This window comes from Aethina tumida, chromosome 2 (assembly GCF_024364675.1).
Source record: "Aethina tumida isolate Nest 87 chromosome 2, icAetTumi1.1, whole genome shotgun sequence".
Classification (NCBI taxonomy): Eukaryota; Metazoa; Arthropoda; class Insecta; order Coleoptera; family Nitidulidae; genus Aethina; species Aethina tumida.
The window spans coordinates 34241831-34261153 of NC_065436.1; the positions used below are offsets into that span (position 1 = coordinate 34241831).

Consider the following 19323-nt stretch of genomic DNA (forward strand, 5'->3'; position numbering starts at 1 on the left):
TTGTCGTTAACCAAGACGTTTCCCAAACCGCACCAATTTAAAAAATTGTCAAGCACTGTGAGAAGCCACCATAATTGTTATCATCCAAACGTTTCAAATTAAATATTTTCTATTCATATCATACTTAAGCGAGTCAAGTAACCATGACTAAAACACCATGTGAAGTACACTTTTATATTTACTTTTGTTCCGACTGAATGTAAAAACAAACGAAACACGCATTTAAAATTCGTTTCTGTTTCAGGTGTCCGTGGTTGCGCCGAGTGGTAGCAACCGCAGCGGTGAGGGCTGGTTCGACGACGACACCCTAACGTTGCCATTGGACGCGAGCGAGGGTGGTCTTTTCGCCGGCAATTTCGTACCACCGCCGCCCCGACCTTTGTTTCTGGACGAGTCCGCCACCCCGGACGGACTCACCACCTGCGACCTGTGCTCGTGGGCATGGCAGAACGGCAACAATGTCTTCACATTGGAAACGGCTCTAGGTAATTCGAAAAATTACTAAATCCCACTTGCACATTGATACATTTTGCGTATTATATAATTGGTTGGACCACACCTGTCGTTAATTACTTAATGAGCTTTTAATAGCACTGCAATTATCATTTTTTTGAGGTGTCAGTGTGTATAATTAAATGTCTCAATATGGTAACGTCTACATGGCGTTCAAATTAAAAATGGCAACTTGAAGTTATGGCTTATTTATCAATTTCTTGCCCAAACATCTGCATTCAACCGGTGAATTCTTTATAAAGTTCAAATGACTGAATGAAAACTTTAGGACACCAACTTTTTAATAATTTCTTTAAAAATCCAAGCTAAATTATGAAACTAAACAAAATCATAAAAATTAGAAATAATAACCATAAAATTGTGACTATTCAGGTTTACAACTTCGAATTAAACACAATTTCACAGAGTCATTTAACTTATTGTGCACTAATGTTGCTTGAAAACGGACTATGAATAATATTATGTAAAATATTTCAAATTTTTAAACAAATATCAATAAATTTAATGAAGTGAAATTCGTGTGAGACAGGAAAGCAATGGAATCAGTCGTTAACCACCATGAGAGTGTTTCTTCTCGGAATTACAAGTTGCGGTGCCGTGGATGTATCTTTATTATCTTATAAAGATCTAACACTACAAAATACCCGAATAATTTTAATGATATCTGTGGCCAAAGCAGCGGCAAAAGAAGGGATAATTACACGGGTTTCGGCCATCTAAGAGCCGTCCATGATTATTATATCATGAGGTCTTACAAACGATTACCTCTTTTTACAGGCAGAAAACCAGTTTTTTAAATTATCTTTTGATGCCGAACACACAGCCGATTATATTTTTTGAATAACTCTATTATGCAAGGGCAGACGGACAATAATAGTCATCGAATAAACAATGCTTTCTCAGTACGATTAACACCTCCAGCGATTGCTTTCCTGTTATGCGGTATTTTAATTGCCAACCGACAACCTGTCTTATCACAAACTGTGTAAGAATTATATTTCTTAAACCATCAGCCGGAGATATGAAGTAGCAATTTTCAGGTTACAAATAATAATTAACTGAAAGTAACAAAAATTATCATAAGTTTAATATAGCTCATCTTTGTGTATCTAGAAGGTAATTTTCAAGCATAGTTTACACAACAATAACGTTTATGGTCCTTGTATTTGAGTCGTTGTATTGTTAAGTAAACAAGAGCGGTATCAGAATCTGACATTTAATTTCTAGATAGTGTGGGCCCAATAGAAACTTGTTTTTATGTTTAAATTATTGACAATCAACAAGAACCTGTAACGAATCGTTTGAAATACATACCAGCCTCAAGGACCACTTACTCATAATTTTATATTTTTAATATTTGCTTTTTACAAGTGTATTTAATTGCCATTTTTGTAAGTCAAAATGAAACGAAATCGTTATGTTGGGACGGGATAATATTTCCAGTTAATTGGATATATTTCACATCATAAAAAGACATGGAAATATTTGTCTGTTGGTTGCCATATATGTGTATCCAATTTATTAGAATAATTCCACTTGATTACGATTTAAAAGAAACATTTTTATTATGCCTATCTTAGATATTTAATACCGACTTTTAATTGTGCACGTATGTTGAATTTGTTGCAGTGTCATTTGATCGTTTCTACAATCTTAATTGCAGCATCAGAACGAGAAATACGATAGGGGATTTGATCATACCATAAATTAATGTATTTTAATTATAAAAGAAAACGTGGTATTTATTAATCAGTAATTTGAATCAACTTTATATTTATTTGTAGCGTCGAAAGCGTTGAAAAGCTATTTATTTATAGGTTTCTAATGGTCGTTTTTCTTTTGCAGAGTCAACAGGGGAACTAGGATGGGTTTTGACCTTAGTAATAGTCTCGTTAGTATCAGCAGTAATAGGAGCAATTGTAATGATAATAGTCCTGCATTGTAAACGATTGAAAAACTCCGAAGCAAATGGTGGGTATGAAATGATTTTAAAGCGCAACAAATTGTAATGTTAGACATTTTTTCAGAAACAGAAAGGGGTAGCATGCCAATGCAACGACATCCGAGCGTGCGTCCCCCGATCAACACACCGGACGATAAGACCATAAGCACGATAACACAATCGACGTTCCCGAACAACCCTAACGCGACGGGAGTGTGGTCGTGGCTGTCCCGCCGCTCGGCCCCCACGCCCTCCCAACTGGACAATCCGCCGTCGTCGCCGGTCGAGAACCACTACACCCACATGGAGGATACGTACAACACCGTCGGCGAGGCCTTGTACGCCGAGCTGGACCGCGACAGTTCGTCGGGCGAGGACGGCGAGAACAGTCCGGCGTATCAGAATTCCGCGTACACAGACCCGGAGGCGGCGGCGTCGAGCGCACCCAGCAGCGCCTACTACTCGGATCTGTCCGTCACGACGGTGCCGGACAGGGCGTACGAGGTGGTCGGGCTGGTCGCGATGCCGCCCTGGGAGACGTGCGCCGGCGAATCGAGGCGGCCCAACAACGCCAGGTTGGCGGCGATCAGCGAAAACGTCACTGTTCCCTCCGATTATGTTTGATGCGATGATTGTGGAGGCACGGAATGGTTTTTATTTCTTTTAGTATGAATTGTAAATTGTGTACATAATTGTTTATTTATGACGAAATTTTATGTGGATTTAGTTGTGATGTACAAAATTGCGTGTAAATTTGTATTTTAGTTGATGCGGTACAATCATCGAATCTTGTTTTAACATAAGGATTTGTTGTACAGACCGAGAGGAAATGTTTATTCCTATTACGAAAATGTCATTGTCTCATAAATGCAATTTGTGAGCTTAGATGATTAGTGTGATATATTTTTAAACACTAGATTTTTATCGAAAATTATTTATAAGATGCATTAAATGCTGTAATAAAGACTTCATATTTATAGTGTGTTTATTTATTCATACATATAATATGAATAACCATAATTTTTCTTTTGTTCCCAATTCATTGCGCTAAAACAACTAAAAAGGTAATAGTATGGACCAAAATAAACAGACAAGTCTTAATAATTAATAATTAGGAGTTTATCATGTTTTTAAATTTTCCAAAAGAAGCGAAGTCTAAAAGATTTTAATCAGACACTTTAATGTAAAGTTATTGAGGTTTCAGTAGCAGAAAATTAAACGTAAATAACGAACCTGTATAAAATTTTGAAGTACTAATAATGGCTCCATGTAGGATGGACCTTGGTGACATTACAAACATTAGTTAGTCCATCAACGTGTAAAAATTTTTGGAAAAATATTAGTAACTCAAAAACCATTGGGTTTTTATACGATTAAGTTGAACCTTTTTTCGTTCTCCATATTGAATAAACTACATAAATTATCCAGTGTTATGAACAAATATTCCCATGTGATGAAAGACGGACAGAGATTTGAAATATATGATTTGCAAATTTTGCATTTAATAAGAGGATAGCACGAACTAGCGAATAAAGTAGATCTTCAAGAAAACCACAGTTTGAGACAAAACTTACAAACAATATATTTGTCCATAGGATATCAATATGCACATATTTTGAACATAATATCAAAAACCGTGTAAAATAAGCACCTGCTATAAGTTATGGAAGAAACACAAATAAAAATAACAAAATAGATAAACTGCTTTATTGATCAGTCACAAATAAATATCTATACAAAGTAGCTGTATATGAAAAGCGTTGACAAATTCAGAAATTAATAAATATGCCGTATATAGGCCATTGAGTTTATTTATTAAATGATTTGTAGGATAGTTATTGAATGTCCTGTAGTAGATAACAATGAATAAAGGGTATTTTTTAATACGTACAAAGGCATTGAGATAGAAATAAAGAACACTGTGAACAATTCGAATCAAACAAATCTAAATGTAGGTACTTATAATAAAAAACGCAAAAACAAACACTTCGTATAATTCATTGACAAAAATATATTAAAAGTAATAAATAGTTATAATATTACCAAAGGAAGTAATATTAAAAATGAAACAAAATCTAACTTATTTGTACCAACATTAAACAAAAAGTACATACAAACAATGCAATAAATATAGACAAAAAATTGGAGTACTAAATTGCACATGGTGTTATAGGCCACTTTATAAACATCCATATAGACAGGTCTCATTCTACTATTTACATACCCCAATTACTAATAATAGTCCTGCAGTCATCACTTTATTGATTCTTACAAAAGCTAAATAGAAACCATAAATTTCAAAAGTGAAACATTAGTTGATGTTACATATATACAAAATCCAGTTTCAAAATTTATACTTTCGCGCAAAACATGCAAATTGATGAAGTCCTGCAGGCTCAATGGTTAACTTAATATACAATAAAACAATGAAGTGAACGGTTTACTGGCATGTCAGTCTATACAGTTATCCTCCAATTTGCAGGGAGATGTATCTAAATAAATTTTCAGTGCTCTTTCTCTGCCCGGCGACTTCGTACTGTGCCTGCCCAATCGCGAATTCTCCCGGTGGTTGATCTCCTTCCTTTCCTCCGGCGTGAGTTCCTTCAAGGTCTCCCTGTTGTCTCTGTGTGGAAATCATTATTAGTTATACATACACATATGATTATGTTAAAAAATTACGGACCTGTAAAAGAACACGCTACCGTCGTCGGCGTTGAGAGGCCACTGAGTCCAATGTGTCACGTTTGGATTCCAGTTGAGTTCGTCGGTTATTTCTAGTATGTGCATATCACAAGGGAAGGCTGATTTGACGTGAGCGAAGTCTACATGCTCGAGCGGAATGTCGGACACCTCCGACAGACGTTTCCTTAGCTCGTTGACGTGCGACGTCTCCAAATTAATCTCGGTGAGGTTGCCGAGTGTTAGAGTGGACGGGTACCACCGTCTTATGAAAACGACCGCCTGTGTGTCGGACGTGACGGTCTCCACGTCGGGCAGGTCCTGTAGATAGATTTCCATGTTACTCGTCAAGATTATGTCGTCGCCGAACTTCTGATGGTCCAAATACACCTTCCTTGGCTTTTTCCAGCTCTTGTCTCGCAACCTGCATTTATTATACGGCACGTCCAGCATGTGTTGCTTTTTCATTTGAATTAGGATTTCCTTCTTGACGGCGCTTACGACCTGTCCTTTGGCAATGATATGGTCGAACAGGAAGTTGTTAGGCTCGTTGTCGAGTTTCAAATGGTAAATCTTGGTGTTGTACTCATCCTTGCGGAGCACACGACCCAATTTGACAACGATACGCTCTCCTTCCTTCAACAAGCGCAACGAATCGGTCAGGGAGGACCACTCATCCTCGTTGCTGCCGTACATCTTGTACAACTTAAAGTATTCGACGGGCACGCGTACGAACACCTCCAAGTGTTTCTTGAGCCGCTCCATAGTCATGCGACGATCGGCCAACACTCGTACGCACCGCACCGTCGAATCCTTCGCGCTGGCATCGTTCTGATGTATGACGCTTGTTACTTTGAAATAGTAGTTCTGCGGCTTCAGCAACTCTTGCGAGTCGAACTTGTGGGCATCCTGTGTCTCCTCGTCGTCCCAATTCATCTCCTCCGAATGATTGTTGTCCTCGGCCGGATTGCCGAACACCTCGTAGTTGTACGTGTCTTCGGCCGGATCGGACGGGGAGGCCATGTGCTGGTCGGCCGGCGAATTCGAACTGCTAGACAACATGCCGATGCACTCACCTGGCGCGTCGCCTACCAGAGTGCGATCGCTATCGCTCAGGCTGCTGTCCTCGCTGTTGCTTTGGTCGCCGAAACCGTCGCACATACCGCCGCTCGGTTGCGGTGAGATGCGCAAACCCGGCGAACTTGTGCCCCTCTCGCTGTTCGTGAGCTCCAGTTTGTCCAGGTTTTGATTCAAGTCTAATGATGGTATGGACAATGACTCCAAGGTGCCTTCGAGAGAAAATACATTGGAATATTAATTAACTTGTTTCGAAACTTTTGAATTTTTTTAATAGTATAATATTTAAATTTTATACATACTACATTTTTAACATGCTTTTCAGGATTTATTTAATATTAGACATGATAAAAATAGTTTCACAAAGTTGAAGAAAGTGGAAGAAAGCTCTAGGAAGGGGAGACATATAAAACTTCCCATTTGGCTTTGCTAGCCACTGAACACAATTTATTTATTTATTGAAAACTAATAAACAAATTTTATTTAAAATTTTCTAGTTAAAACTGAGTAATACACAAAGAATTTTTTCTTTGGTTATAATCTATTTTAGAGGCAATATACAGTCCAGATTTACCACTCTTATAAAATCTTGACGTTTAAAGAGTTTTTTATTCCTTTTATCAGATTAAAATGTTTAAATATTAATATTTTATTATATAAAAAATAAAGAAACTTACCGACATCCGTTTCAGGAAGAACAACATTCAAACTAACCAAACAACCGAACTTTTCGATAACCCTGTGCATTTTGGCGTGCAACACAGCCTTGTCTTCGTCCTCGTGAGCAAAGGTAACAAACAGTTTGTAGTCGTTTTTGATATCAAACTGAACGGTGGTCTCGTTGTTATCTAAGAATATTGGGTCCTCGTTTTGATGGTGCATCGCGACCTTTATGTACTCAGCGTCGACATTTAGGAGAAAAGAAAGTTTGCGCTTTACGTCAGCCACCGTGTCATCCACATCAACACGAATGAACGTGGGCTCATCTACCTCTTCTGTATCCAAATTAACGGGATACACTTTCATATTCATACCTCCGTTTTTGAACTTTTCGAATTTCTCGCCTGTAACAAAAATAGTAAGCGATTTGCACTGACGCAAGCTGATTTAAACGCACCTGGTTTTTTTATTTCTAACATCCAGTCCGTGAACATCATGTTAATCTTGGTGCTAATATCACATAACCGTAAATCGTCCGAGTCAAAGCTGCACTGGATGCTATCATTCTTTTTGTTATAAATGACAATTCTGCAATCATCGTTGGCAACGAGATCGCCGAGTTTAAATCTATAACGTGCGTGATAGGCCAGCTCGGCCAACGTTGAATCAGTGTACATGCTGATCTTCAACTCGTCCATATTGTGCGTCTCCGGATGGAAACAGAAAACGTTGAATTTTACCATGTCGTTCTCCTTCTCGCGGGAGATGCGATCCTCCTCTTCCTTCTGGCGCATGTGCTCCAACAGTTTCTTGATGTGGGGCGGGAACGAATCGACATCCATGGCCCGACAATTGCGTGCCTTGTCTATTTGCCGATACATCAGCATGTAAGCATTCGTACTGGAACTGTAAGCGCCCGAGTAGTAGCCCCTAGGCGGCCCGCCTCCATACGTTTTTCTTATGTCTTCTTCAGTTATCTGTTCAAATGAGAGTGTTAGATTTGTGTGTTACGAAAAGAAATGGAGACTTACCGCACTGACGCTTTGGTCATTGAAACACAGCCATCTGTTCTTGTCGAAATCTTTGATGTAGGCATAATAGTGACCGCCAGACGCGCTTCCAGAATGGATCATGATGCTGAACAGTTCGTATACGTACGGTCCTTTGGCTTCTGTGTCTACGTTGGTGCCAGAGCTAACATCAATACCTGGAGATAAAATACGTTAAAATAAGTCAGTGATGAAGGTTTTGAAGACATACCTTCATCGCTGTCGGCGCAGTTGTCGTCGGGACCGTTGACGGTAGATGAGACATCCGTACCTTGACAACTTTCGTCGTCTGCTGATCCCGAATCCGTTGTGCTACAGTCGTCGCACTTAACAACCGCCTCTCTGTCCTCTATTGTCTCGTGTTCGTGCTTTGATGCTGGTATAAAAGAATTCAGATTGAGGATTTCCGGAAAAACAACCCTGAAACCCACAAAAACAATTTGTAAAAGTTTTGTTAAGGAAATAATCGGTGACATTTCGTACTTGTCGTTCAATTTGATCCTATGCATTGTGTTGTAGTCGAAATCGAAACGCTTGAGATGCAAGGTGAGTAAATATGGGAACTGAGTGAACTTGAGACCTTTGTGCGCGTCGCACTTCTTGTTGCACTTTTCGCAATGATATTGGTTGTTGCCGTCCAACGTTTCCGGCTGGACGAAAGCTCTCAACGCCTCCTCCACACTGTTATAAGCCACCGTGCTTCCAAACGGTCTCACCGGCAACGGTATATCCTGCAAATTAAAACGTTTCAACACCTGAACAAATAAAAATAAAAATTGTGTATAACCTGGAAGGTGTCCTCGCGTGAGCTCTCGGTGCCGCACTCCAAACACTTAACATAATCCAACATTTTGCCCTCATACAGGTTGTTGATGAGATCCGCCTGCTTGGTATCTTTGAACTTGTGCTCCAGGGCGTCAAACATAACGCGACACAATTCCTGGATGTCATGCTGGTGCCAAGCGTCGCTACCCTGCCACCCAAAACTGGTGGTCAGATCGGTGGTCTCGACGGCCGACTTCGAAGATGTCTGCAGATTCAGGAACAACTTCTGCAGCTGGTATGGAATGGAGCGTTCCTCTTTTTGGCCGTCGAACTCCCAGTTGTAGAGCGCGTTACGGAACTCCGGGGTCATGTAGAGGGCCTGCAGTAGACTGTTCAGATAGCAGGTCATAGCTTGGTTAACTAGGCCGACGTAATTGGGTGTGTCGACGACGACAGGACGCAGATGGTTGCTCTTCGACGATTGACCGTAGAAGTCGTTAATGAGGACGGGCGGCGGTTCGCACGAACTGGTCGGCATGTCGCCGGTCGTCGGGCTCGCGGACGCGCCCAAATGCAACTCGTCCTCGTTCGGACAGTCGTAGTACATGCTTTTGTTTTTCAGGCTGTTTATGTAAATCTCGTTGTTCTCCGTAGACAGGCACTTCACGCCAACCTCCTTTATTGTCTTGTCTTTGAAGTTATTAAGTATAATCTAAACAAATGCAATAATACCAGTTAAATATCGAATAATAATACAGATTATAAACTGAGTTATTAAAACTGACAAATTTCTCAATTTCTACTGTTACCTACATTAAATTAAAATAAAAGCTTATCAATTTAAAGTAAAATCAAGATCAATTTTAAGAAATGTATAGAAATTAGATATAAAATAAACAACTTACTGAGTTTCTCTCTCTGTTTTGTATTACAAGCTCTATATCCTCCGCGTTGTACTCATATTCAGAAGCAATGTTGTTAAATAAAGTTGAGACTTGTGTATCAGGATTAATTGTAATAGTGGTATTTTTTTTGCCTCCATCCATAATAGTGTCACATACTGTGCACTCCACAGAAGACTCGTCTTGGAAGCAAACCATTTTCTGTAAACAAAACAATGTGATGGTTTAACAATGTGTTATGTACTATTTTTGTCATTTTTACATGGATCCATTGTTATTCAAGGAGTGAAGGTTAGAGAAATTAATTTAAATATTCATAAGTTAAGAATAAATGGTGCAATGTAGAACAATAACAAAATGTCATACCTCACACAAGAAGAGGATGAATCTGGTTAAACATGTTATGAATTTAAATATATATTTGATTATTCTGGATAATGGAAACATGTCTTAAAAAATATTAAAAACATGGTAAAGTAAAACTCAGTAATTGATGACATTTATCAAAAATAAAAACTGACATTTTTGAAGTTATTTTTATACATAAGATTTTGACAATAAATTGTCCATGTTTAGATAACAATACTAGATTAATATTACCTATTGAAAACTTTTAAATTAATAACTAAAAATAACAATTGTTTCCTTTCACTAAATCAACAACAACTGTGTGTTTAGATATACACATATAGATTACATATAAAATCAATTTGTTTGGTATTTATATTATCAGCAATATTTTTATTGTTATGACATCTAGATTGCAAAACAACATTCAGTGCTAATAACAACATGTAATCTGAATCTAAGAATGAGAAGTGAATAGGTATATGTGTACAAATATTGTTAGGACATTTAAATGAAAATGTTGGCCCGAATCCAAGAGATAATTTTAGAAAGACATGTGCACACAAATACAACCATATAGATACATTTATAATATCACAATATGTCTATACTTACGGAATCAGTTAATAAACAAATGTTTCCTGAATGATACTCAGAGTAAGCCAAAAAACTATGGATGGTCCTAAAAAATATTAATGTCAATCATCAATTTCCGCATCCAAAAATACACCAGGAACGGCATGTCGTCCTATTTTAGAAACCGGCAGTCTTATTAACGGCCGTATATTGTTTAAATAGCACATTTAGAAATGACATTAGGAATATTGCATTATAAAATGTTTACGTCACGTAACACAAAAACTGACGTATAAAAAGGGCGTATCTGTGGCTTTTATATTATCACAAACAAACACACCGACTACCGTTTTATTATGAAACAAATGGCGATTATTTAATAATATTTGCTTACCGGAGAAAAATGACATGTGCTAAAAGTCACTGAACGCCATTTTCTGCCATGATTTTCTTGAGCGCCGTCTGATTTGCAACGGCAGCACTTTCCCGCGCCCACGTATACTCTCAACGTTTTATTTAAGATTCAAATTTGTGCATTCGATATTGGATATGTTGGATTTATTCAAACTTAAGCAAATATATATCTGTGTTTTCAAGTGTATTATTTATTAAAAACCAGTCAATCACAGACATACAGCGTAATAAAAAAAAAACTATTAGCAAACTTAAAAAATGCTTGTTTTTTATGGTTGCTAACATCAGCACAATTTAACCTCATACAATACTGCCTAAGATTAAATTGTAATTATCACTTACTATTTTGTGTTGTTGTTTTTGGGTAACCTATGCTTTTTTAAAACTGAAGCTGATATCAGCCACCGCACTCTGTAAATTATGTTTTAAATTATTAAGGTATAGGCTTGTATTAACAGGCATTTGCAATTAGAAACTAGTAAATCAGCGTATTTGTTTTAGGTGGCGCCACATTAGACCAGAATATATTATTTGAATGACTAAAGCAGCAATTAAAGGTATCATTTCATATCACCTTATTAATTATTAAAAATTTATATATAGTTATTAACATTTGATTTAACAAAAACTGTAGATTTATATATTTTAAGCTCGGTGGAAGAAATTGATCCGTTATTTTAATTATAATTTTATTTCGTCACTTGTAAATCTGTATATTTTAATTGTAAATCATATTAATGTGTTATCATAATCTGGTATGGCTCCAGTAAGTTTAGCTTCAGCGATTTTCCAGTATTTCTCCGGCCCGACAAATGCTTCCTTAACAGCTTCATCGTCCAACATGTCCAATTTCCAATGCCACAGTTTCGGAAAGTTGAACACGTTTATCGGCATTGTCGTTTTTAGCGACATATTCACACATTCCGATCTTTCTGCCCACGGCCACAACACGTAATCAATCTGCAAAGAATTCAGTGGGTCACCTTTAAATATTTTTATAATTAATGAAGATTTTACCATTCCCGGTTTGGCACCGCCGAAATACTTGGTGCCCCTTTTAATCAGTTCTTTTTCAAGTGCGATTAAATGCGGCACGAATTTCGTTATCCACTGGTTCACGTTCAGTTCCTCCATTTGAAAGACGCATCTGTTCCACAGGTGAATCAACAATTCGACCCTCAATATTAAATCTTTTTCTTGTCGTGCAACCTCCGGATTTTGCGAATACAACGGCGGATTTGGATGTGTTCTATCCAAAAAATTCGCGATCTGTAAACTTTCAATCAGTATTTCGTTACCTGTATCCAATGCGGGGACTCTTCCTGAAATTAACGTGTTAATAAACTTTGACGTCCAATTTCCCGTATACCTTCGGGATTGATATCTTTGAACCAGGCTGGTTTATTGTGCAAATCTATATTGACCATGTCATAGGGGATTTTCTTTGCGTTCAAGATAAGTTTCACTCGGTGCGTGTAAGGACAAACGTGCATGCCATAAAGACTATATTGATGTGTTTTGGTGGGTTTGTCAGAGTCTGTAATTAAATTTTATATCCTTTAGACGAAATAAAAGTAGCGCACTCCAACTTGCCTTTAGTTAAATGCCACAGTGACATAATTTATTAAAAATTTATAGGTGACGAACTTACAGATTACAAATGACGAACGTCAAAATGACATCCAAAAAAAACTGAAATAATATGATAATGAAACATAGACCTAGTTGAAAATGATTTATTAACAATACAATGGAAACCCTTAATTACAATAAAATTAAAAAACAGCAATTAAATTATATGAAATCATTCAGCAATGTAACAAATATTTAATTTTAAACGTCAATAACTCATAGAGGATATAAAATTCTAGTAATTTCATATCCTACATGTCCTTAATTTATAAATATACTAATGTTAGCATTGAATTTGCTACTGCAATAATTCAAGAGTACTGTACTCAAATTGAGTTTCATAATAACCATTTCTCTTGAAAAAATCATAACTAATTGCTATCTAAGAACCTTTATAAGTAGAATACCCAAAAGGACTCAATAACATTGGGATGTGGTAGTGATCAGAATACAAAGCACTATCGAAAACAACTTCAATAAATGGATAGAGGGTCTCTTGCCTCCTGGATTCAAAGTATCTGTCCACATCATAATGCAACTTGTATCTTCCGGGTGTGAAATCCGACCGATCCAAAAATTGTGAAAATCGACCGGACGTGTTCGTCACGCCTTCGTTTATGTACGTCCATCTACCATCAATCAGTTTGTACAAACTGACCTGAAGTCCAGAAACAGGGGATCCCCTTGTTGTGTCGATTACGTGCGTTGAAATCGGCGGCTTTGATATAGAGAGTTGATTTGTCTGAAACTGCTACAAAAGCTATTATTTTGCAATAAGTTACAGATGAACGGTTTTATCACCTTTCGGAATTGCACGCTCTCTTCACCATCTTCCTCATCCTCAATTTCCTCATTCTCTTGGTCAGCGTCCTCCATTGTTGTCTCAGCGTATTCCACGATTGTCTCACCTTCACCTTCAATGTCTTCTTGAGTTATCATGTCCTTGGTGTCCTGAAGAAGGACTTGATGGATTTCTTGTTCCATATTGGAATTATCCTTATTCTGGAATTAGGATAGTTATTTATAATATATTTTACTTTAGAAATCCTTATACATGCGACTATTTTAATATATTTTGAGAAGTTATTTATTATTTAGCGAACTATATTATTTTTTCTATTATTTCAACGAGATTAATTAAAGTAAAAAAAGTTCTTTTGTTACAATTATTGAACAATTTTATAGCATTAATTTTAAGTTTAAAACAAATATTCCTCTAATTGCTAAAAATAATTTTAAAAATTGAGGGTAATGTTATTTATGTTTTGAATGAATGATTCATTAATGCTACCTCATGTCATATGTGGTAAGTTTTAAAGAAGTAAACAAACTAATTATATAACCTACAATAATTAACCAAACATTTCTATAACATTTTTTTTGTCTAGATTCAAGCCAACAATTAGTTAATTAATGGATGACTAAAACCTACTTTTCGAACGTTGAATAGCTGAGCTGCTTTTTGATGCCTCAAAGTGCAAGTGTGCTTCAACAGACTTAAACGATGAGCATGCAACGTTTTCTGACAGTAAATACAATATGCCCTGGTCGGTTCGCCCTCGACACCTCTTAGCCACCCTAAAAAAGCAAAAGGTCAATCACAATTCGCGTTGCGAATGTTGATGTTTACCTTTAAAATCTGGCATTTCCTCCCATGCCGGGCGATAAGTTTGTTTGTAGTATTTTCCCCTAGAAATATTTGAACTATTCGTAGGCGATGAAAGAATTACACTCTCGTAGGGTTCAACTAGTTGAACGGGGATCACGTTGATCTCCGAATCTTGGGACTCGTCGTCGATAGTATGTTCCACTACTTCGTTTTCCATTTCACGCGCCAACACCAAATATTACCAGAAATTAAAAATATTACTAAATACCTGTTATGGCGTCTTGGCGTCGTATCGGGATTTTCGTTTTACTAAAATTGTCAGCGGATCACTAGAAAATGACGGAAGTCACCATCAATTCAACATCTAACAAATGATTATTTGTATTTTAAATTTAAAGTATTTCAATTATTAACAATAATTTTTTGATTACTTTAATCAGAAACAAATATAAACAACAAAATTCATGCTTTATTTTCTAGTTTAATGATAAAATATACACTTATTTGAAAAATAACGGATGTATTAAACAGGCGGGAAATTTAAAACTGAATCATCATTAATTCATAATTTAATTAAAAGTTGCCCTAACAATATATTTGTATAATAATAATGAAACAAATCACTTCAAACGTATATCTAAACATGTAATAATCTAAATAATGATACTTGCGAGTCTTCAACATAACCTAAGATCCATTTGACATTTGATGTTTGTCGCATGCGTAAAATTTTACTGCAACAACAATCGTTTACTCAATTTGTAGCGTTTAACAACACACAACAATGAAGCTGATTACTCACAATTTCCTAAGTTCCAAGTGCATGAAAGGTGTCAACGTGGGATTTCCATTAAAAATTAATGTAAATAATATAAGGATATAAACAAACCATTATTAAACCCCTTAATCATTATTTTAGGCAGCGGATGTGCGAGTGACGGAGGTAGACTTCAATTCTGAATTCGTGTCCAGAATGCTGCAAAAAATCGACTATCCTGTGCTGTACAATGCCATAGAAAGCATTGGACAAAGTCATGATCTACCAAAAGAGCTGGTGGAAAATTATGAAAGTGATCAAGACTTTTTGAAGAAGGTGCATCATGTTTTGCTGCAAGTTGACGTTATTAATGGTGAACTTATTTGTCCTGAGACAGGAAGGAAATTTCCCATAAACAATGGTATTCCTAACATGCTTTTAAATGAGGATGAAATTTAAATGTGTATTTAACATTCATTATAAATTTTAAGTTTCAACGTAGTTTTATACATTTTTTAAGTTTTGTATTTTTATTTTATACAGTTTGTACATAATTAAGTTAATAAAATATGGTTAATATTAAATTGTTTGAATTGTTAAGGAATATGTGATAAAAAAGGTGTGGGGGCATAAAAACACATTTTTAATTCGTTTTATTGTTTACTACTTTTTTATTCATGCACAGTACATCATAATTTTGATACATACAAAAATAATGTTGTAAAAATAGTTAACAGCGAGCAGTACATTACAATTCTGCAGTAAACTAAATTGCTGTCCAATAAACTAGTTTCTCATCTAAATTTTCTTTTATTAATATGGTATATTTTAAACATCTAGTTTAACATGGCAAAAACATGTAATCATGATTGTAAACTATTAAGTATTTTTAGGGCGGCATATTTTACGACCCACAGCCTATATTTAACCCACTTCACTATAGCAATTATCATTTAACCTTAATTAAATGTAATCACCAAGTTTGAAGTGTTTTTTTGTATTACCACAATCTTACCATCTAATTTCCTATTTAGGCCTATTCTATTTTTCAAATAATTTGACAAAAATCTTAGTGATTCATTGTTCATTTATCTAATCCATTAGATTCACCGTTTGTATAGAATACATTAAGAAAATATAGTTATAAGCATTTTTTAGAGAAACTACATTTATAGTGAAAGAATTTTTAAAATGTGTAGCAAAAATAATTTTCATAAAGATTGCAGGTACATAGAAGACATGAAACAACATAGATACATTACAATCTAAACTACTTCTACTAACTGATCATAACATCCAGAAGTTTGTCGATTTTTAAATTTTTGTCTTAAATTACAGTGCGAAATGGAATGTTCTTACATATTATAAACCAGAATATTTTTGTGGATATATTAGGTAAGAGTTTTATAAACATTTGTATGTATGTAATGATTATTTGAATGACTATAGTTACTTAACCAACAACTTAATTATAGCAAACGTTGGAAGTTCTGATATCCCTTTCAGTTATAAGATTTGAAACAAAAATTTAACATATTGCACACTCAATTTCACAAATTTTCGTATTTTCATCGAAATAAACCAACAACAAACATTAAAACAATCATACAATAATACACAATTAAAACATTGCACATTGATATTCATTAATATCCTTCCGTCTCGTAAATTATAAACAAATCCTATTTTCCCCGCGAATCACCAACAATAAGTGATTTCATCTGAGAAACTATGCTACCCTTAGCCAATGCAAACATTGGCCCTTTCCTAAGCTCTGGATTTTGGCCACAAGCTCTGTAAGATCTATTGGAGAGCAACGATTTATTAGAACCTTTGGCCAGACCTTGCGGACCCTTCCTCAAACCGGGATTCGGTCCTTGCCACTTTACATAATCTTCTCTGTAATTAAAATGAAATATCTGATGTACTTGTGACTTATTATTCGTTAATGTACTTACAATAAAAGTGATTCGTTGGCACCTTTAACAATGTCTGAATTGTGACCGTGGGTGTTACCAAGGTAACACGATTTGTAGTCGTTGTTACCCTCTTCAATTACTCTGAAATTAGAACAGTTTTTATAAGACATTAAAATGATAAATCGCAAGTAACAACCTATTGAAAGAAGGCTTATCTTTGTCGTTTTTCTCAGACTTTAACAAAGATTTTAGAGACAATCGACTCTGTGAAACTGGAATCGTTGATGGAGCTGGTGAATCAAGTTCAGAAATTTCCTCTGTCCTAAAATATGTTTTATAGAAACTGATTAATCAAATGATGATTGTAACTTACTCTTCCACTTGAACAATGTTGACTTTCTCATCATTTTTTCTGTCCTCTTGTACCATAATTTGAAGAATCTGACTGGCTCTAGACTCATCAAAATCAACACTTTCCAAAGCGATTTTTATTAAATGATCAGGGACGTCTTTGTATTTTTCTTTTAGCTGCTGTTTCACTGAAAATGGATTAGAAAGAAGTTGTGGCTAGTAATTTTCTTGTATGACTTACTGGCTTCCTTTTCCTCTAGCGTTCTTAAAATAGGTGGTGGCGTTGGCGGTTTATCTTCTTTTATTTCTTCTATCTTATCTTCCTCTTTTTTCGCCTCCATTTTTTGTTGAGCAGCTTTAACCGCATCTTTTTTTTCAAAACCCATGTCCTTTAGAACTTCCGAACTTTTCTGTATATTGTTGTCGTTGCTCTGTAGGATTTCCAGAATGATTGTTTCTTCAGCTTGCGGAAAGATTGACTTCATATACCTGCAACTATATTAAATCAATATGTGAAGTTTCGATAAGAGGTTTTGGAAAATAATCGATGCGCTACGTCTAGCTGAAAACAAAGGAAACGAAACACAACAGTGAGTGAAAGGTGGCATGCCCCAAAGAAAACTGCCGTAAAACTAATCGAAAACAAATCTACGACTTGAAACGTAAAACGCTAAATTAAACAAGTAATAATTCACAAACATAAGTACATATTAACGGTCCCAACTCTAAAAAATAATAAGGTACGAACGAAACAAATGTGTAAGGAAGAATGTGTGCGTGCTTGCGCTGGACCTTAGCTTTAGCTTCGGCGACGGATGCGGCCTCGGCGAGTTGCGGGGCGAGCCGGCGCGCTCGCTCCCGCTGCCCGGCCGCCGCCACGCGGGGCTGCCGCGTGGCGGTGTACCGTAGATATTGCGTTGGGGCGGCGGTGTGGCGAATGGCCCGGGCGTGGTGATCGGATTCTTCTCGACCTGGAGCGCGCTGATTACAAGCGCTTCCCGACTGTGGTACCTGTGGATAGCAAAGAGAAACAGAAACGGGCGCCGGCGTTAGTACGTTAAGCGAGAACGTGGATTGGGTAGGTTAGTCGAAAAAAACAGCCTATTTATGCGTGATCTTTTTTTATACAACTACTGATTATATTATAAACGTATTAATTGTAGTATTAAAAGAGTATGTTTGTACACAAATGTGAAAGGTCTGGTAGAAGCCTAAAATTCTGAAATTATCGTGTATGTAAACAAATATATGTGGGAAGTACCAAAGACAGAAATATGTGCATGAAAAAGTCACAAGAATCAGAACACTGAAAGCAAATCTCAAATTGAATTGATCCTTTACTCCATTATATTTTTCAATTGTTAAATACATGTGCAACTTACTTCTTCATAAGCATTTTGATGTGTGTCTCAGAAACAGTTGGAAACATAGCATTAATTTTAGTGACCGGATCTTCAGCATCAGGTAAAATTGTAAGAGAACTATCCTGAACTTTATTCCCTCTAACACTCAATGGACTCATGCGCTGAATTGAGCGCATTTCCTGCAACATTTACACATTTATCACATTCGAATCACTTTGAAATTATCACAACAACGTGCATTGTAAACCTTTTTTGTACCTGAAACGGAACACTTCTGGGACTGTATTGTCCCAGCTTTTGAAAAGCAGGACTCTGACTTTTCCAACCCATGACAGGTGATCCGTGCTGTATGTGATTATCCACGGCAGCGTGCAAGGAAAACGGTGCGTATGAACTGTGAAATTGTGCGAGGAAAATTTACCTGGAGCGGAATATGTTCCACAGACATGTTTGTGAAATGTCTTGGAGTTCCTTGTAGTTGTATTCGACGCGACGGTCTCGGGTCGTCCCAGGTCGTTGTTTTTGTGTAGTGGTTAACAAAATATCTACGAGAAATTTAATTTAATATGAACATTTTTTGTGGATGAATATAGATTACGGTTTTCCACTCTTTGCATCCACTTTACATTCCCAGCCAGGAGGCAAATTATCATTAGAATCTGCCATTTTAATTGGGTCGACTAAGTAAACTGTTTATCAATTTGATTATGATCGAATGCAATTTTTTATCGATTGTTTACTAACACAAATTTGACAGAAGCACTAA

At 36.4% G+C, this 19323-nt stretch overlaps 6 protein-coding genes and 1 long non-coding RNA gene across 11 annotated transcripts in view; 3 read left to right on the forward strand and 4 right to left on the reverse strand.

Moving 5' to 3' along the window:
- LOC109602453 (uncharacterized) overlaps positions 1 to 3432 on the forward strand; it is a 32919-nt gene extending 29487 nt beyond the window's left edge. The window contains exons 2-4 of the mRNA XM_020018815.2: positions 245 to 485; positions 2359 to 2484; positions 2541 to 3432. Of these exons, the coding sequence (XP_019874374.1) occupies positions 245 to 485; positions 2359 to 2484; positions 2541 to 3079 (906 nt within the window). The 3' untranslated portion in view covers positions 3080 to 3432. The remainder of the gene's footprint in view (positions 1 to 244; positions 486 to 2358; positions 2485 to 2540) is intronic.
- A 715-nt stretch (positions 3433 to 4147) lies between these two features.
- Positions 4148 to 11127, reverse strand: LOC109602458 (ubiquitin carboxyl-terminal hydrolase 47). Its single transcript, XM_020018821.2, has 11 exons — positions 10906 to 11127; positions 10551 to 10617; positions 9591 to 9788; positions 8708 to 9397; positions 8404 to 8651; positions 8132 to 8340; positions 7903 to 8078; positions 7329 to 7848; positions 6889 to 7275; positions 5139 to 6423; positions 4148 to 5078 (listed from the first exon to the last, which is right to left on the reverse strand). The coding sequence occupies exons 3-11, from the start codon at positions 9783 to 9785 to the stop codon at positions 4907 to 4909; spliced, it is 3882 nt and encodes a 1293-aa protein (XP_019874380.2). The 5' UTR covers positions 9786 to 9788; positions 10551 to 10617; positions 10906 to 11127; the 3' UTR covers positions 4148 to 4906.
- LOC126264693 (uncharacterized) lies at positions 11125 to 11527 on the forward strand. Its single transcript, XR_007547362.1, has 2 exons — positions 11125 to 11363; positions 11427 to 11527. It is a non-coding gene; the product is annotated as an uncharacterized LOC126264693 (long non-coding RNA).
- Positions 11528 to 11599: 72 nt separating this feature from the next.
- On the reverse strand, positions 11600 to 12618 carry LOC109602455 (pyrimidodiazepine synthase). The gene is made up of 4 exons (XM_020018818.2): positions 12519 to 12618; positions 12295 to 12462; positions 11943 to 12247; positions 11600 to 11885 (listed from the first exon to the last, which is right to left on the reverse strand). The coding sequence occupies exons 1-4, from the start codon at positions 12541 to 12543 to the stop codon at positions 11655 to 11657; spliced, it is 729 nt and encodes a 242-aa protein (XP_019874377.2). The 5' UTR covers positions 12544 to 12618; the 3' UTR covers positions 11600 to 11654.
- Positions 12619 to 12647: 29 nt separating this feature from the next.
- Positions 12648 to 14471, reverse strand: LOC109602454 (uncharacterized). 2 transcript variants are annotated; one of them, XM_020018816.2, is made up of 4 exons: positions 14188 to 14471; positions 13990 to 14135; positions 13359 to 13559; positions 12648 to 13308 (listed from the first exon to the last, which is right to left on the reverse strand). In XM_020018816.2, the coding sequence occupies exons 1-4, from the start codon at positions 14381 to 14383 to the stop codon at positions 12940 to 12942; spliced, it is 912 nt and encodes a 303-aa protein (XP_019874375.1). In that variant the 5' UTR covers positions 14384 to 14471; the 3' UTR covers positions 12648 to 12939. The 2 variants fall into 2 exon arrangements, with proteins under 2 accessions (XP_019874375.1, XP_019874376.1); XM_020018817.2 differs by having other exon boundaries at positions 12648 to 13305; positions 14188 to 14470.
- A 392-nt stretch (positions 14472 to 14863) lies between these two features.
- LOC109602456 (multifunctional methyltransferase subunit TRM112-like protein) lies at positions 14864 to 15904 on the forward strand. The gene is made up of 2 exons (XM_020018819.2): positions 14864 to 15028; positions 15086 to 15904. Exons 1-2 carry the CDS (start codon positions 14951 to 14953, stop codon positions 15380 to 15382), a joined length of 375 nt encoding a protein of 124 aa, XP_019874378.1. The 5' UTR covers positions 14864 to 14950; the 3' UTR covers positions 15383 to 15904.
- Positions 15718 to 19309, reverse strand: LOC109602451 (uncharacterized). 4 transcript variants are annotated; one of them, XM_049963670.1, is made up of 10 exons: positions 19156 to 19309; positions 18979 to 19102; positions 18816 to 18902; positions 18576 to 18736; positions 17986 to 18204; positions 17435 to 17682; positions 17216 to 17381; positions 17039 to 17164; positions 16882 to 16983; positions 15718 to 16822 (listed from the first exon to the last, which is right to left on the reverse strand). In XM_049963670.1, exons 1-10 carry the CDS (start codon positions 19221 to 19223, stop codon positions 16606 to 16608), a joined length of 1518 nt encoding a protein of 505 aa, XP_049819627.1. In that variant the 5' UTR covers positions 19224 to 19309; the 3' UTR covers positions 15718 to 16605. The 4 variants fall into 4 exon arrangements, with proteins under 4 accessions (XP_049819627.1, XP_049819628.1, XP_019874372.1 ...); XM_049963671.1 differs by lacking the exon at positions 18816 to 18902; XM_020018813.2 differs by lacking the exon at positions 17986 to 18204.
- Positions 19310 to 19323: the final 14 nt, after the last annotated feature.

Bases quoted from the DNA above. Each gene is read 5' to 3' on its own strand.
- LOC109602458 (XM_020018821.2), bottom strand. From the start codon at position 9,785: ATGGTTTGCTTCCAAGACGAGTCTTCTGTGGAGTGCACAGTATGTGAC. The intron at 8,341-8,403 runs GTACGAAATGTC...TGTGGGTTTCAG, and splicing joins AGGATCAAATTGAACGACAA to GGTTGTTTTTCCGGAAATCC. The intron at 7,276-7,328 runs GTGCGTTTAAAT...TTTTTGTTACAG, and splicing joins GTTAGAAATAAAAAAACCAG to GCGAGAAATTCGAAAAGTTC.
- LOC109602455 (XM_020018818.2), bottom strand. From the start codon at position 12,543: ATGTCACTGTGGCATTTAACTAAAG. The intron at 12,463-12,518 runs GCAAGTTGGAGT...ATTTAATTACAG, and splicing joins ACTGTGGCATTTAACTAAAG to ACTCTGACAAACCCACCAAA. The intron at 11,886-11,942 runs GTAAAATCTTCA...AATTCTTTGCAG, and splicing joins GCGGTGCCAAACCGGGAATG to ATTGATTACGTGTTGTGGCC.
- LOC109602454 (XM_020018816.2), bottom strand. From the start codon at position 14,383: ATGGAAAACGAAGTAGTGGAACATACTATCGACGACGAGTCCCAAGAT. The intron at 14,136-14,187 runs GTAAACATCAAC...TTGCTTTTTTAG, and splicing joins GGAAATGCCAGATTTTAAAG to GGTGGCTAAGAGGTGTCGAG. The intron at 13,309-13,358 runs GTGATAAAACCG...TAGCTTTTGTAG, and splicing joins AGAGCGTGCAATTCCGAAAG to CAGTTTCAGACAAATCAACT.
- LOC109602456 (XM_020018819.2), top strand. From the start codon at position 14,951: ATGAAGCTGATTACTCACAATTTCCTAAGTTCCAAGTGCATGAAAGGT. The intron at 15,029-15,085 runs GTAAATAATATA...TCATTATTTTAG, and splicing joins GATTTCCATTAAAAATTAAT to GCAGCGGATGTGCGAGTGAC.
- LOC109602451 (XM_049963670.1), bottom strand. From the start codon at position 19,223: ATGGCAGATTCTAATGATAATTTGCCTCCTGGCTGGGAATGTAAAGTG. The intron at 18,903-18,978 runs GTAAATTTTCCT...AATCACATACAG, and splicing joins TGGAACATATTCCGCTCCAG to CACGGATCACCTGTCATGGG. The intron at 16,823-16,881 runs GTAAGTACATTA...TTTTAATTACAG, and splicing joins GCCAACGAATCACTTTTATT to AGAAGATTATGTAAAGTGGC.